General features: G+C 42.4%; 1 protein-coding gene and 1 long non-coding RNA gene across 2 annotated transcripts; both read right to left on the minus strand.

The window, feature by feature from the left end:
- Positions 1-412: 412 nt before the first annotated feature.
- On the minus strand, positions 413-3,461 carry LOC115051352 (uncharacterized). Its single transcript, XR_003841270.1, has 3 exons — positions 3,195-3,461; positions 2,657-2,724; positions 413-517 (listed from the first exon to the last, which is right to left on the minus strand). It is a non-coding gene; the product is annotated as an uncharacterized LOC115051352 (long non-coding RNA).
- A 250-nt stretch (positions 3,462-3,711) lies between these two features.
- Positions 3,712-14,214, minus strand: khdrbs1b (KH domain containing, RNA binding, signal transduction associated 1b). Its single transcript, XM_029513912.1, has 9 exons — positions 13,767-14,214; positions 11,581-11,702; positions 10,373-10,489; positions 9,871-10,017; positions 6,929-7,062; positions 6,174-6,405; positions 5,777-5,844; positions 5,388-5,446; positions 3,712-5,054 (listed from the first exon to the last, which is right to left on the minus strand). The coding sequence occupies exons 1-9, from the start codon at positions 13,858-13,860 to the stop codon at positions 4,948-4,950; spliced, it is 1,080 nt and encodes a 359-aa protein (XP_029369772.1). The 5' UTR covers positions 13,861-14,214; the 3' UTR covers positions 3,712-4,947.
- Positions 14,215-16,513: the final 2,299 nt, after the last annotated feature.

Here is a 16,513-nt window from a genome sequence, read left to right on the forward strand (position 1 = left end):
GTGCTCATTTTATGGTAAATTAGGCTGTAACAATTACATTTGTTGGAAGGAGGAGGGTGGTCTGTAGAAATGGTGTACAGCAGCAGCGTGTGATCAGAAAAGGCTTGAAGTGGGTGTAATCAATGCTAGGAAATAATTACACAAGGATAATGCACAGTAATTCAATAGTGACATGAAGTGTCGAAACGGCACAGAAAAGTTCATATGATTTAAGAGCTTGTGCGTCAGTCTCTGGTTTCTCCACTGGGCTGAATGTCTTCACCAACCAGCTGGAGGCCGAGTCCTGCTCCACTGGAGTCCCGGCCAGGCCAGCCCCCCCCCCCTCCCCCCGCTAAAATCAGCTGGCACCTATGGGTCAATTGGCAGCTGGCCACCACAGCCCACCTGCAATGCCCCCCACCCCCCCTTTCCTGCCAGGAACAGAACTGGGCTTTGGGCCACTCCTTTTCAACAAGGCGTCCTGAGAGCTCCGTCTGACCGCCTCCTTCATGCTGAGCTGGAGCCGTGCACGGTGTCACTGCAGTGGGGGAAAAGAGCGCACAGGAGAGTGGGCATGAGCGGACATGTTCACAGCACTGGCTCCTCAACTCGCTGGAGTCTGCTGTTGTCATTTCAAGACAGATGAGGCAGCGGTTCACAAAACAAGTTCACCTTTTATAGATTATTTTTTAACAGTGGCTAGAATAAATAAAGGTCATTTCCTGCCAAACAGCACAGCTCTTCAGTAGCAGCTCAGCAACATTTTACTAAGTGAGACATAATTACTGGCAATACTGGTGACTGTGGTAGTGCATTAATATTTTAATCAACAACTAATGTGGTTATAGATCTTTAAGCATAATCAGCTAATGAAAACAAAGGTCCACACAAAATCTCTCTTATAAATCACAGTTTATATAAAGTCGGGATGCCACCAGCGAATATTTTTCACTATACACTCGAAAGTGACAAAGTCTGAACCGGCTGTTGTTGTTTGACGTCACAAAAGAAACAAGATTTAATTTTCTAATGTGGCTAAAAACTAGTGGCAGTTGTGTTGAACGCGAGTGACCTTTCAGTCAAGATGCATCTCAAAGAACGCCCTCAGACAGCTTTGTTATCCAACCGACCCTGAACAAAATACCAATGACAGTTATATTTCTCAAAGCCTGACTACAGAGCATTACTTTGCAAAGCCTTCATTTTACTTTTTTCACTGGCCCCAAGGCATTGACAGGACATCACGAGACAGCCCTCTGACACCCATCTCTCTTCCCGCTGGTTCCATTTCGGGAATCGCCATTGTCCTCACTGCTGCTGTTTTCCTTCTGTCAGAAAAGCCCTCAGCCTACAGATCCTCATTAGTCACTTTCCCTGAGACCACACTGACACTAGTGTCATATTCTCCCTCGCTCTGAATTGCTGAAGGCTAGCACGGCCACACACCAATTCACTGACACTGTCAAAAGCAAGGCGACTTTACAGGAGCTGGGCAATCATCTGAATCAACCCAGCTTGCTCAAGAAATGTTGTGAATATGAACGTGCTGCTGCTGCATGCGAGCAGGGATCTGAGGCAAAACGTCCTGCACAATTGTCGTTGGGGGAAAATAATAAAAAGTTGAAAAGGCCCCCAATCTAGTGGTTATGAATGTTTCAGAACAAAATCTATAAATTGTTTGTACTTTACTTAGAAATGACCACTCCATCAGAATGGGGAATTTTTCTTTTGTTTTTATTTTTAAGTTAGCGTTGGAAGCAGGGTCCTAAAAGTAGTTAGTGGTGATTTCATCTAGAGTATAATCACATGACTGAAGACTTTTTTAAACAAACATCAAAGATATCACGGATATCACTTGGTATTAAATGGATGATTAAAATTGCTCATTTGCCTTATTGCTGATTTAGCTGAGATTAACAGTACTGGTGTCAATATATTAAGCATCTTGCCACTCTTAGCTTACTATTAAGATAGCATCCAGCAGAGCACATCTACCCTGTATACAAGCACCTCCATTGCTTCCTAATTGATGTTTATGTTGTGCAACAATGATTTGTCATTTTACTAGCAGTTATGTTGAACCCCTGTATAGTTTCCTTTTATACTTAGGTTTTTGTTTGGTAGGCAGCGTGATACCACAGAGAGCGTCAAGCTTCACCATTTCCGGTCTAATGAGAGGCTAACCGGTAGCATTATGTTTACATAAAGGACTCAGAAATGCAATTAAGCATCCTCAAAGTCTGTCATAGGCTCCCTTTTAAAAGCCTGCCTCCTCAAACCAGACTTTGACATCCAGCGTGAGTGAATGTTCATGGGCACACCAATAAGGAAAGAGCCCACAAACAAAACGGAAAAAAAAGCTCTGCTTGCTCAAAAAGCAATGAAGCCTTGACAAAAACAATAAAGAAGCTGGATTGTGGCCTGTGATGGATTAGACATTTCATGCAGGTTTCAAGTCTATGCAAGAGGATTTTCATACTGTACAAACATGATTGTAGAATAACAGCTGTCTGGAAGGTAGAAAAATCAATCTAAAAGACTTGCTGTATGGATAGCGATAATGGAAATAACATAGAGCTTTTAGATAATGGACTGAGGCATGAGGGGGAAAAAAAAAACAAAACAAACAGTGGTACAGTCCTTTAAAATGGAAAGAACAAGTGCAGAGTGGACCAACCTGAGGTTTATGTGCTTTCACTTCAGCGGACTGTCAGTCTCCGGGTGCTCAGTGACCAATAGCTGTGCCTGAAGGAAGGACAAACCCCAAATCAATACCTTGTCTAAAAACACTGGGAGAAACTTGAGACAGAGATCATGCAATGTCTACAGGAGAAGTTATGCTCATGCAACTCAAGCTGTCTCTTTGGATAAATTTGTACAGGCAGAACCTTTTAAATATTACAGTAAGCAACCAAATAAAAAAGTAACAGCAGCTCAACTGTATAGAAGATATTGACATAGATTTGGCTTTTTACATTTTAGCAAGAGTTGCATTAACACTATTCTAACATATTTTGTTAGTACACAGAACAGTTATTTTGGTACATAAAATCCACTACTGTCAGATATTGGAAGTTACGTTTTTCTTACTTTTGAGTTGATTCTTTTTTGTTGCCATGACTGTAATAATATTTTAAGAAACTGTTCGCATTTACCAGCAAGTTTATGTCAATGGATAAACACACTACGAAATTAAACATTTAGGGTTAGGTTACCTTTACAGTGGAGTTCTCTAGGTTATAACCATCCTCTCCATTGCACTGCCATTACTCTGTACTAAAGTAGCCAGCGCGCCAGCGTCATTCATGACAATGAAGCCTAGACCTGAATGGTGGTTTGAATTCAGTTAATTTTCAGATGCTATAAAAGCAATTCTCATTAACGATTACGACCACAGGTAAGAGGATTGAAAAAGTCTTATACATACCCAGGCATTCAATGCTTTAGAACTCTATACACATTAGGAAGCTATCCAGGTTATTTTAGAGGTCTTACCTCTGGGTCCTTTTTAAAAAGTATAGAAAGAGAGAGAAAGAATAAGTTGTGCTCTTTTGATAATCAATCAAGACATCATTTAGTAGGGTTAAATTCTTCAGACGTCAATACATTCATTTAGATTTAAAATGCGATTTTGAATGAGAAACAAAGGAAAACACCTACATCTGACTGCTGAAGGTTGTTTAAAAAAGGCCATTTCAGAATTTTACTAGGACAGGAAACAAATAAAGCAGGTTAAGTTTCATAAAAAACAAACTAAGCTTTATTGACAAACTGCTGCAAAACATCTTTTGGACAGATTTAGTAACCTATTTAGGCAAGCTTACACATGTAGCATAATGCATTTTATGGAGAGGGTACAGATAGAATAAGTACAGTTAGGATGTTTTAAAATATGTACAAGAGTTCGGATTGAGCTGCAGGATCCCTTCTCTATAGAAAGAGAAGACCCATGTGGAGATTTTTGTCCCAATCCTTCTTTTGAGTACTTTGTGCATGCAGTTTATAGAGAATCAGATCACAAATTGAACTGTTTTAGCATAACAGGAGGCCATATCTTGGCCTGTTCTGATTAAACAAACATTTTGTCTCCAGAGTCTTAAAATAAATTTTTTATCAAGTAAAACAAATTGAGGATATGAGGACAGTCCATCTCAACAGTGTCTATTAGGGCTATATTTCAAAACTCTAAGTACAATGACAAATATTGCTGCCTAAGTCTAAATGGACAACGTTTTAGAACTATTTAAAAACAAACCATCATCAAGAATGAATTGTACTGATTCCATTAACATTAATTCTTTAACCTTCACTTAATTTAAGATTGTTTTTTGTTTCTATATTACATAATTGAAAGTTTAACGGTCTTTTATTTTGCTATATTAACAGAATTTTGAAATGTAGCCTAAATGGGAATCTGCAACTGACCCTCAACAGATTCTTTGTATTTAAAAACAATTAAAATGGGTTCCTTAGACAAGTGTGTAATGAGCTACTAATTCCACTAGAAATGGTTACTCCCAAACATTTAAAAAAAAAATGAACGACCAACAATGCAAAAAAGCCAGAGGGGGGGTAAAAAGGGTCAGAGAAAAAAATACAGCAACATAAACAAAAATTCAAATGAAAAAGAACAAAAAAAAAAAAGGGAGGGGGGGGGGGGCGCCACCTTCTTGTCTCTAGCCCATCTAAGCCGCTTTGGTTGGTTGGTTGGTTGGTTGGTTGGATGGATGGATGGGTGAGTTGGTGGTTGGTGCAACAAAGTGGGGTGGGGGAGGGGTTTGCGGTCAAATCTCAAAAACCAGTTCAGATTTTCAGTTCCGAATTTGCTCTCTCATATAAAGTCCGGTGTAGGAAAAGACCAAACCAAAGACAAAACGGACAATTACTTTTGTCGGGCTGCTTAAAGCAAGAGCTGCCATGGTAGACAGGCGGTAGTCAGGGCGACACATTAGGGGTGGCGAGTCTGCTTCAGTACTGTCGGTATGGGTGCTCCCGGTAAGGCGTCTTGGCACCTCTGGAAGGGGGAGGGGCTTTCCCAGGGGCTAACTGCTGGGTCCCGTTCCAGTCATCCTGGCCTGAAGTGGAAATAGAATAAGAGGGGGGAGGGGGAAAAAAAAGAAGGATTATAAACAACCCAACTCATTGTTTGTCACACAATACTTAAGTCTGAAACGTCATAAAAACCACTATGCTTTGAGCTGCACACCTGATTGAATAAACTCAATAAGGATAAATGTAAAAAATATTAATATTAGTCACAAATTTATATTGAGTTATTGCTTTAACGCCAAAGTTCAGGGGGTGCTGAGCAAATTTTAAATTGAAATTATGGCTTACCAATATTTTTGAACTGGTTCATTTCAGGATACCATACCATATCTGGTCAGTTTTATAGGAGATTTCCTTACCATATGAATCATATGAGTCTGTGGTCTCTCCATGTCCGTAATCGTAGTATTCTGGCTCTCTGGTGGTCAAAAAACGGGGAGAAGAGGGGGGAGAAAAAAAAAAAATCACTTTTAATCTATGAAAAACATCAAGTAGCTGCTGACTGTAATATCTAGGGGATGGTAATTGGCTTCCATGAATAAGATCAAAGCTTGACTCTCTAGTATGAAACATCTGAGTCCCAGCTGCCATCCAAACCATGAAACATGTAGCACCATCAATGCTGAGCTTGTGCAGAAAGTAGTTCAGTTGCTCTCAAATCCCATCTCGAGAAAAAGTAGCAGCTAGGCAATGTGTATGCACTTTGTGAAAAGCAGGTGAAAACCAAAAAGACATCTGATTCACTCACGCCTGCGGCTGACTGTAATAGCTGTCGTATGACTCGTAGGCCGTGTCTGTGTAGCTCTCGTCGTAGCCCTGAAGAGGGAAGGAAACAGAGAAGCAGGGTGAGATCTAAGGAGAGGCTTGTTCGTGAATCATGAATGTCAAGATGTCCCCAAAGTACTACACTACTACAGTAGGCACACTCTCCTCTCATGTTCTCAGCATCTAAAATCACTTATTTCTAGCGGCTAACAGGCTGCCCAAAAAAAAAATCACAGAGACAGATTCTGAAAAGCACAGATTAAACTACATAAGGCCTGACAGAAACATGTCATGACAGAGTAGTTTTTGGCTCTTAAATTACTTTTTTTTTTTTTTTTTTATAAATTTCATGGGAAACTACCCTGTACAGATGTGCTTACATAATCATCGTAACTTTCGGTGGCTGTAGCAGGAGTGTGTTGGTGGGAGAGTGGAGGTGCCATCCTCTGTGGAGGTCCGGCAGCTGGGGGCCTGGCACGGGGTGCTGCAGCACCCCTGGCAGGTGCTGCTGGAGGTCCTCCTCGACCTCCCCTCACTCCGCCACCTCTAGTCGGGCCACCCCTACTCACCCCTCCCCTGGCAGCAGCACCACGAGGAGGCATTCCCCTTCCCCTGGAAGAAAGAACACTGGGTCATTACTGTAGTCTCAAACTTCATAGAGGACCCCATTGCAAGAAACATACAGGAAATATATTTAGATGACAATACTGATGAAGTTGTATATTAAATGAGTTAGCTTAACATGTAGCTCAGGGAGAAATGCATAACTGCTAGGTATGGGTTACCCTAACCCTCAAGACTGAAACTAGCCTGTCACCTCTGAAACATGTATCTGGAGCTTTAAAGGCACCAGTACATTTAGATTTGTTTTTACTGCCATTTGTACGGGGTCGTTACAGTACAGGTGCATTGGAATTTTTATGCGTATCTTAAAGAGTCAGCTTTATGAAGAAAAGGTGAAGGACAGCAATAAGATATAAAGGCAAAAAAAGAGAAGCCATATACCAACATACATTAGACGCATAGTTGTAGATGAACAGCAGTGTCTTTGTGTTACCTCAATGACTCAACAGCTTTTGTGTAAGAAGCTGTGTGTGTGTGTGTGTGTGTGCGTGTGTGTGTGTTTCCTCCTCACCTGTGTGCTCCAGCAGGTGGAACACCGCGGCCCCTGACCGGCATGCCCCCTCGGCCTCGGGCTCCGTGATCCTGGCCTCCATTCAGGTAGCTCATCTCCATGAACTGCTCTTGGCAGATATCATCCATCATATCCTGCACACACACACACACAAACACACAAGATAAAAAGAGGAGAGGATGAGAAATGAGAGCACATGACATGGGAAAAGTGAAGCTGTGCAGATGAAAAAGAGAAGAAAAGGGGGCCGTGTGGAAGGAGTGATGAATTAAACAGTGGAACACAATTACAGAGCTACTCAAAACACAGCATCTTCCTAATGGCCAACAGACCCAGTGGAGGAAGAAGTCTCAGCGCAAGTGACTCAGAGTGTGAAGAGTGGGGGTGGGGGGCGTGGATGTGGGAGGTTGGAGCCCATCCATCCACACTTCCTGCCTTCCTGTGCCTCTCTGTCATGTAGAAAATGTAAATCACTTTCTCCCTGTACTTCTTGACAAGACTCGCTACAACTGCATCAACAGTTACCTGACTCTATCTGCAAAAAACAATAAGTTGGGGTGGATTACTGCAGCTGCCTGTCTGAGCAGCACAAATCCCGCAACACAATCCCCTGCCTTTCTTCAGGGAGCAATCACAAGCGCTGCACTGTGACCCAATCAATTCTTTTTCATAAATCAGTCCCTGGACTGGAATAGTGACGCTGCTCTAACGATGGTGAAAAGAACAAGGGGAGAAAAGGAAAGCAGATATCAGAATATGCTGCTCATACTGCAGCTTTCAATTTATCTGCATCAAAAGCAGGAAAACACAAGCCATTTGACTGATTACAAATTCATCTCAGGCCAGGAGCACAGTGAATGCATCTGCATTTAACAAGCCAGAGAAGTGAAATGCCTTTGTCCACCAAGGTATTTAGATCAATGGTTTCTTTAGATATAGATTATATTTTTTCAACAAATTAGCACCCACAAATAACAAGTTATGCAAGTCCTCTACACAAGCTCTGCTTTTGCATACACATTGGATGGGATGCAGGTACACAAAAAAAGAACAATAGGTTTAAAAAAAAAAAAAAAGCCCGGTAAGTGCAGGTTATGCATAAAACATTAATAAATTCCAATAAATCACAGCCATCCTTTCCCTAAGAAGCTGAGTCATTTATTAGAATATGTCCTGCTTCCAATTGACTGACGTCAGGCCTGAGATTACAGCCTCAAATTGCAATGACAGGTTGTGCATTTTACATAACACTGCAAAAATGCTGTAACTGGTTCATCAGCTCATTCATCTTGCCTCTCATCCAAATTGTTCCTTTATTCTAAAGAACCGTCTGCGCTAATTAAAAAATGTATGGCATCTGAGAAACCCTTGGGCCTGTTGGCATGCTTTGGCAAGAGCCTTTGTTAGAGCACTATGGGCTTCAGCTGGGCTTGACAGCAGACTGGGCTTGCCCACGCTAAAGAAATCTCTCAGCATACAACCAATAAAGCGAATGTATGCCGCGCAGGGTGACTATGCTTACATATCTGTCTACGGGTGATACATCTCCTGGCTGATTCCTCATGCTCCCTGAAAAACGAGGCTCAGGTAAGGACCCACTGATGGATGGAGGTGCAAACAACCCACGAGAAGATATGACCCTGTTGACACAGTTGGCTCATTTGAACTGAAATCTTGCTGTTAAGAAGACTGCTCCTTGTGCCAGCTTTGCTTGTTTACACAGAACCAAACGAAGCAGGCAATTTTCTGCCCTGGCCTGTGGTTTTCGATAGCATGCCAAGGTTCAGAGCCATGACACATAACACACCAGCATCAGCATCCTGTCATTCTGTTTCATCCCTTCAGACAGACAGCGATGAGGCTCCAAGACCTCTGCTGCCAGCTTATTGCCATAGAAACAGCCCCCCCCCCCCTTCTCCTTCCCATTGCACGCTCATAACTTTTATCCTGAATGGCAAAGCAGAATAACAGCATAACAGTCCCATCTTAAACAGGTTGTGTGAAAGGGCCCGTTGAAAGTGACCCAATTCCTCCTGTAACACTGATTGCTGTGCGTGCTTCAATTGCACCATCAGGTCTGTTTATTCCAGGTAAACACCCACTCCATCTCTTCTCCGTCCTACTGTGCACCCTCCCAGATCTTTGCTAACTCACACACTGCGACTGCTCACCTTTCTGAAAGACGCATTCTCATTCACTTTCAAGAGCCTGTTCGGACTTTCTGGGTGCTCTATTTTTTTTTGTTTGATTTTAAAATTTCCCATAAACCCTCGATTAGACTTGTGACTGTGAATTTAAGTATGAAATAGTATGTAGTGTTGTTACATTAAAATTATGGCAACAAAATGGATAGCAAAGGGAAATTTTGTTAGAGATTAATGGACCGGTGTGCCTTTTATGTAAGGGCTCAGTTTGCAGATGAATAAATGTGTTCATTATTTTTTGGGGGGGCAGAAAAGTTAAATGGCAGTGACTTAAATATTTAGTTAATCTTTTCAGTCATTTATCAAACAAAGTGCCAAACATTAAGCAATTGTAATGCTGTCTTTTTTTTTTGCAACAAATAAATTATTTAAGTTGATGATTAGATAAAACACAATTTTGTGAAATAATGAACACTGGCTTTAGGTGATAGTAAGATCGATACCCGATTGTAAAAATAGCTCATTGCTCATTGAAGTCCTAGTTTCATTTACAGGTCTTGCTACAACTGCATTGACTGACAGAATTTCCTGATAAAAACAGCTTGATTTTCTCAGATTTCTATCTTAATAGAAGACAGACTAAATGATGACCTGAATACATAATAAGCAGATTCATTAACAACTAAGAATGATTATCAGTTGCTGCTCTAGAAGGGTTCATGCAGGGAGCCCAGTTGAGAGCAACAGGCTGAAAAAAAAAAAAAAAACCATAAAAAAATAAATAAAATAAAGACTCACAGGAAACAGGAACTTCTTGACCTCCTCCATGGCATGCGCCATGCGTAGATAGGCCTCAGGCACCGGGGCAAACACCTCAATGAACACATGCAGCTCCATGGACAAGTGTGCGTACTTGGGCTCACCCCCTTTCCTCAGCCCTTCCTCCTGAAAAAGAGGCACACGAAGCATCCACGAGTCAAAGAGAGCCAACTCTGACATTAAATGAATTATGCAAGAAGTAATCACGTTTCTTCAACCTCTGCGGGCATCAGGCATAGGTATGGTGTTCCCTGTCTCTATATAGCTTAATAATCAGATCACACTGGTAGATAGGTTTACTGGGCTGACCTGAAGATTCCTGGAACAGATGTGCAGTGCATGGATGCCCTTGGCTTTACATTTTAGTTCAACCAAGTTATCCTGCAAGTTGATGCCAGATGTGTTATGGCTTTCAGTGCCCTTCTTACAGGTGTGTTACACCAGATGTGTTTGTCTTTGTGTGTGTGTGTTTGTTTTCTACCTTGGCTTTGTCCCTCATGGACCCCTTGCCCAGCACAGAAATCTTGGCTCCAGTCTCTTCCTGAAGACGTTTGATTGTGTTGCCTTGAGGTCCCAAAATCTTTCCCACAAAATTAAACTAATAACAAAACAAAGAGTAACAAAATTAGGGAGACTATCACAACAGAAGTGAGTTTAACAGAAAGAGAGGGAAGGCACAACCACTGACTGAAGTCATGTTGCGCATAGAAGCACCGTAAGTAGTAGATTTACCAAAGGTTAATATGAGCCCCAGAGGGCAGTAATACCATCAGTTACTACTTACAGCAATCATCCAAGCACTGAGCCAGAGAAAAAAGTCTGATCAAAAGCGACAATACCTCCTCAATCTCTGTACTACATAAATTACTCTGTGTATGACGTGCCCTACAATTAACTGTCACTGACAAACACATTTAGTAAAAAATATGCCCCAAAGGACACAGTTCCTCCTGGACTGGTAAAAGTAGCTTTTGCAATCGGAATACCCTCATTATCTTTGCCATTCCTGACGAAGCTGACTAATGTACAAATTAAACCCAAATCTCAGAGATCAGAAGGCCGTGCTACCCTAACAGACCAGACTCCTACATCATATTGATCTGATGCTCGGCAAGAGAAAGGGGGGGTGTCTTAAGAGCTTAGTTATTTCAGTTGAAGCAGTGTGGCGTGTTCATTTTTATTAACATCAAGAGGTACGGTAAATAAAATCCTGATAGTTAAACAAATGGTTTCAGAAAGCCACAGTATAAATCTACACATTGTCTACCATGATCCATCATCATTAGGTCAACATCACCCATTGAAGTGAAATGGATCAATACACCTTAAGTCACACGATAAAGAAAATAAGACTTTGCTCTACACGTAAACATCCAAACAGTGTTGGAGCGCCATTCTAGTGAACAACATATAAACTGCACTGAATTTAGAGCTATTCTAACCATAGCAGCATTAACATTTTGATCCTTTCTGTGATATTTTAAAACATGCCAGTATCAGCTGTAATTATACTCTGGAGCTTAAAGATCGAGGTTGAGAGTAGTAATTTGAGACTTCAAGTAACCCCACGGCTTTGTATAATGGAAACCCGGCTGCAAGATAAATTAAATCAAGAGGGGTTCACACTGAAAATGAGGACAGAGCGAGAAGATGTGGAGTGGGAAAAAACAAGGGGCAGAGAACGCTCACCTTCGGGTACTGTTTGACAGGTATGAGAACTCGCTCCTTAAGTTTGATGTTCTTTGTTGTGAAAAGGTCCAGGTATGTTTCTGCCTCCTTTTTAGTGTCGCCTTTCTGGATTCTATCAATTTCTAGAAAGGGAGAGGTATCGTTTCAGGCAAAGTGTTCATGCAATCAAAAAGGAGTCAAGGTGGCAAAGCACATCAAGGTGTCAAGGTGGCAAAGCACATCGTCGTCGTCATGGGAAGGACATTATCAAGCTGGTGATTTGCAGTTAAAGCTGTGGAGTTGTATCTCTGTTACAATGGGGCTGAACAATGTTTTTTAAAAGACTTAATTAAGAGCTGAATCTCAGACATAAAAGAAATGTTCAACATAGACGTCTTCAATTCTTTTGATTCACAAAGCACAGTCAATGTTAAATGAAAGCCAAAAAACACTGATTATAGAGGAATAAAAGATAAGAGTGTCTGTGACGTTTCGTTTTGTACTATTAGTGTTAAATGAAGCTTGCCTTCCTTTGATTAAGCCACTGAACTACAAAATATTCTGTATTTCTGTATAATCAATATTGCTACAGGCCACTTTCAAACAAAAACGATAAACATTACCTGGTCACTGCTTCTTCAATATGAACATTTCTGGTAAATTCAGTACCATTGGCTTTATATGAACTAATTGGGCAAAAAAAAAAAAAAAACATTTGAAGAGGTTGCCTTGGTAAGACTGATGAGCATTTTTCAGTTTTGTCAATTTTTCATTGAAAAACTAAGAAAATAATTGCTGAGCTACTCCAATCAAAAATAATGGTCATAAAAGAACCTTTCCAGGCTTGATTTGCGAAATTACAGCTTTCACGGCTGCAATCAGAGAAGCAGCCACCAGCTCTTCTGTACACCTCCTCCATGTGGCACGGCACCAACAGGACCATCTCAAACCACCTCCTCTCTCCTGGCTGTGGCAGCCCCCCGAGCGCGCCATGTGCAAACATGTCAGCTACACTACAGTCCACCAGCTGCAGACTGGAGAGATTGCGTGCGGGTGTGGGGTCTCGCTGGATGTTTTGCTAATGCAACCCACAACACTGTGACATACTTTATTTTGTGAATCAATCCTGCTCTCAGTTTCAGAGTAGATGCTGCTATACAATGAGACCCAGTTAACCTTTAACAGAGTCACCTGAGATGCAAAGAAGAAGCTGGACTGAACCACTGGGACAAACAGCACAGTTCATACTGGCTAGCTGGTGATGCCTTTAGGATGTTTTGTTAATCTTTTATAAGGCTCAGGGTCCTCAGTGGTGACTTTATGTTTGATTTATGATACTTTATGTTTCATCATCCTGCAGTGTCACGACAGGACAGGAGTTCAAACATCATCCTCTGACGTTAATGGTGAAGTTTCTAAAATGTATTCAAATATAAAAATGTATGAACGCATACTGTCAATACCACCCTGCAAGCCAAAAAAAAAAATAAAATAATGAAGAAAATAAAAACAAGTGGATAACGGCGGGCTGCCGTTGCCATTACTCCCTAGCACAACTAATACACAGCAGCCGAGGAACTGCCAACTCTGCAGTCTCTCAAGGACGCTTCAGCGGGGACCGACACTCACAGAGGGACGTGAAGGTCTCCCTCTCTCCCCGCCGCCATGCCTCCGTGCCGCCGCACGGCTTCAGAGTAGCGGCATGACCCAACCGGCCGCGGATACCGTCGCCCATAAAAATAAACAAACAAGTGAATTATGCCAACAACAACTACAACTCTACAGAGTCTTGAAAGAAGAGCGTTAAACACGAAGTTTCCTGAAGGGAAGAGGTTAGAGACGCTGCCGCTGGCCGGCAGGAAGCGGACATTACTGCGAAGAAGCTGAAAGTGAGACTCCTGTGGCGGCTAACGGTGTCAGGCCATTTCAAATCTCACGCGACTCATTGCCTAGCACCTGGCTGACTCCTCCGGGAAGCCGGTGTGCCGAGCTCGTTCACCACCGAGCCAAAACACCGCGCTTAGTGACCGTGGTGCTGTTTGCGGGGCAACCCGCGTCCCGATCCCGCACACGCGCGCACACACACACACACACACACACGGCGCTGCTGGAGGTGAGTCCACAAACCAGCTACGTGGCCTCTTAAAAGTCAACCCATAAACCCGCACAGGGACAGTGAACACAACCTCCGCCAAACGCCACTTTACCTGCGTTTAAAAGTTTCATGGCGTGCGTGAACGACGAGTCCAGGCTGTCCTTCTCCGCCAGCAGCTCGGGGAGGTATTTGTCGTCGTTCTCCATTTTGAGTTTAGTGGGGGAGTGGGGGGAGTCAGTTTTGGTGCAAGAAGAAGAAGAAGAACAACAACAACAACGAGGGGGGAAGGCTTAGAAAAAAAAAACAAACCCCAACAATAATAGAAAAGAAGTAGTCCGGTTATGTAACTACGGAGTGCCGCGTATCCTCTGTGCAGACGGCGCTTCGCATGTGGCGACCGGGGCGTCTCTGCGAAAACACCAGTCCGCTACTTCGGTTGCGTTTCTGTGGCTTTCCCGGCCGGCCGGCTCCGTCTCTTCGCTAACTCTGCTTGGATGGAAATGGGAGAACAAAAGCGGCGAGAGGCTGGAGAGGAGCGATCCGACCCGAGTCGACGGAAGTGAGCTCAGAGGAGACGTAACTCTCCGGACTGACGCCGCCTCCTGTGCTCAGTGTGGATGCGCCGCCTCCAGCAGAGACTACCCCACTGTGAGATTTACGATGGTGATAATATGGTAACGTATGATTTATGTACACACACACACACACATTTATGTGTGTGCATCGGCCAGAGAAGTAAACTACAAGTAAATAGGCGTCTGTAATTGTTACTTTAACTTAAAGTGCCTTGAAACTATAGGATCAGCTCTATGATGTAGCTAATGCCAGCTCAGTCGGCCGACAATTATAGAGCTGCATCAATACTTTAATCTTCATCGTCAAGTGGCTTTTATTTTGAAAACTGTGGAGCGCATTTTCAAAATAGAAAAAATTTAATTTGGCTAGATAGTTTTTTGAATTAAAGATATATGTATATATATATATATGTATAGTACACTTTAACAGATGGGAGGAAGATAATGATGATGACACATCTACAGTGTTTGATTGGTTATTGTGATTTGAGTGCAGGCAGAATTCCCTATTGTTGGGCGGACTCTCATTCCAGGCTCTCTGCTGCCTCTTAGTGGTAGTGCCAGTCATGACAGAGAGTGGGCCACGCTGCTGAAATTGGGTCTATCAGAAGAAGACCGTTGTTATTCTAATCCCCCATTTTACTCTCCACTTCTATTGATTTAGAAACACTTATGTGCAAGTGGAAAGTGCAGCAAGAAGGAGTCTGTGAACAGACGCCTCAAAGATTGATTCCTCCAATTCCAACGGTGGTAATGAACCTGTCAAGCCATGGAGTGGAGCATGAGGGGTCATAGGTTATAGTTGGTCTCATGAATACAAACCAAGAGCAGAATATTTCCTGTATATTGGCCTCTTAAGCATATACAGTATTATGCATTGTCTGCAGGTGGATGCTCTTTAAACAAAGAGTAAAAAACTGCAGGTCATTTGTCAGTCCGCTGCTGGAGTGAAAACTATTACGATCGACCGCAGGTGTACCCGGGCATGCATCTGTTCAAAACAAATGAAGGTAAAAATTGTCTGCAATAAACACTCATGGGAGGCCGAAGACCCACTCTAACTATCAGCGTTCAGCGTGATCTATCTCTGACCATTACAGTGTTATTAGTGTTGGGGGTTGCAAGGTTGTCCTGACTCCTCTTGTCATTGACAGAATGGATAGCTTGTGAGCTGAATTTCAATTGGCTCATAAAAGGAAGAGTTACTTCTCTTGGCAGGTGGAGGAGTTCCAATCCAATAGTTTGCTCTCTTGCCTTCTGCTTGTGTGGACTTCCCCTGTCCCCTAACATACAGAGCAACAGTCTGGGGTAAACAGGGGCAGATGGGAAGGGGTAAACACTGGGGTTAGGCTTATATAAGCCTCTGTGATTTCAGATCTTTGCATTTGACCATTTTCATGCCCCTAAGATTCCAAAAGTGGCAAAGACTCAGTTTTCCTGCTCATGCCCATTTAAAATTGAATGGCAATTCATTTAGACACTAAGCCTGAAAATCTAAAATGTCTACCTCATTTTGGAACTGTTGTAAAACTTCCAAGAACATAAAAGTGAGTAAGATTTATCCTCTGCAGTTATCCTAAGTAGATGTTGATATATTTCAATCTGGACTGGCAGCATAAATGGTGGATCAAGTAAGCAATATTGTCATCCTACATTTAAAAAAAAGTAAAATTAGTATTATTTACAGTGATATATATATATATAAGTATTATTATTTTTATCCATATATTTTTTACTTAGATATCTGAAATCAAACAAATATGAATGAAAACAAATGTACCTTAATACAACTACAGTGGGAATGATCACAACAGTGGAGGCCCATAATACAATATACATTTTTTGTCTCTACAATACTTGGATACCAATTCATTGTTCAGAACAATAAATAGAATAAAGAAGTAAAATGGGGCAGCACAGCAGCATAGTGATTGGTGCTGTGGCTTCACAACAAGAAGGTAGCGAGTTCCGTTCCCGGCCTGGGGTCTTTCTGTGGCGTTTGCATTTTCTCCCTGTGCCTGCGTGGGTTTCCTCAGGGTACTTTCCTCTTTCCCACTTTCCTCCCACTGACCAGAGACATCGTGTTTGGGTTAACTGGTGACTCTAAATTGTCCATAGGTCTGGGTGTGCGTGTGAGTGGTTGTTGGTCTTTGTCTGTCTCTGTGTGTTGGCCTGTCCATGGTGTACCTCGCCCTCACCCAATGTGAGCTGGGATTGGCTCCAGCACCCCCTTGTGACCTGGAAACGGATAAGCGGAAGAAGATGAGTGAGTGAGTGAGTGAGT

This window comes from Echeneis naucrates, chromosome 11 (assembly GCF_900963305.1).
Source record: "Echeneis naucrates chromosome 11, fEcheNa1.1, whole genome shotgun sequence".
NCBI lineage: Eukaryota > Metazoa > Chordata > Actinopteri > Carangiformes > Echeneidae > Echeneis > Echeneis naucrates.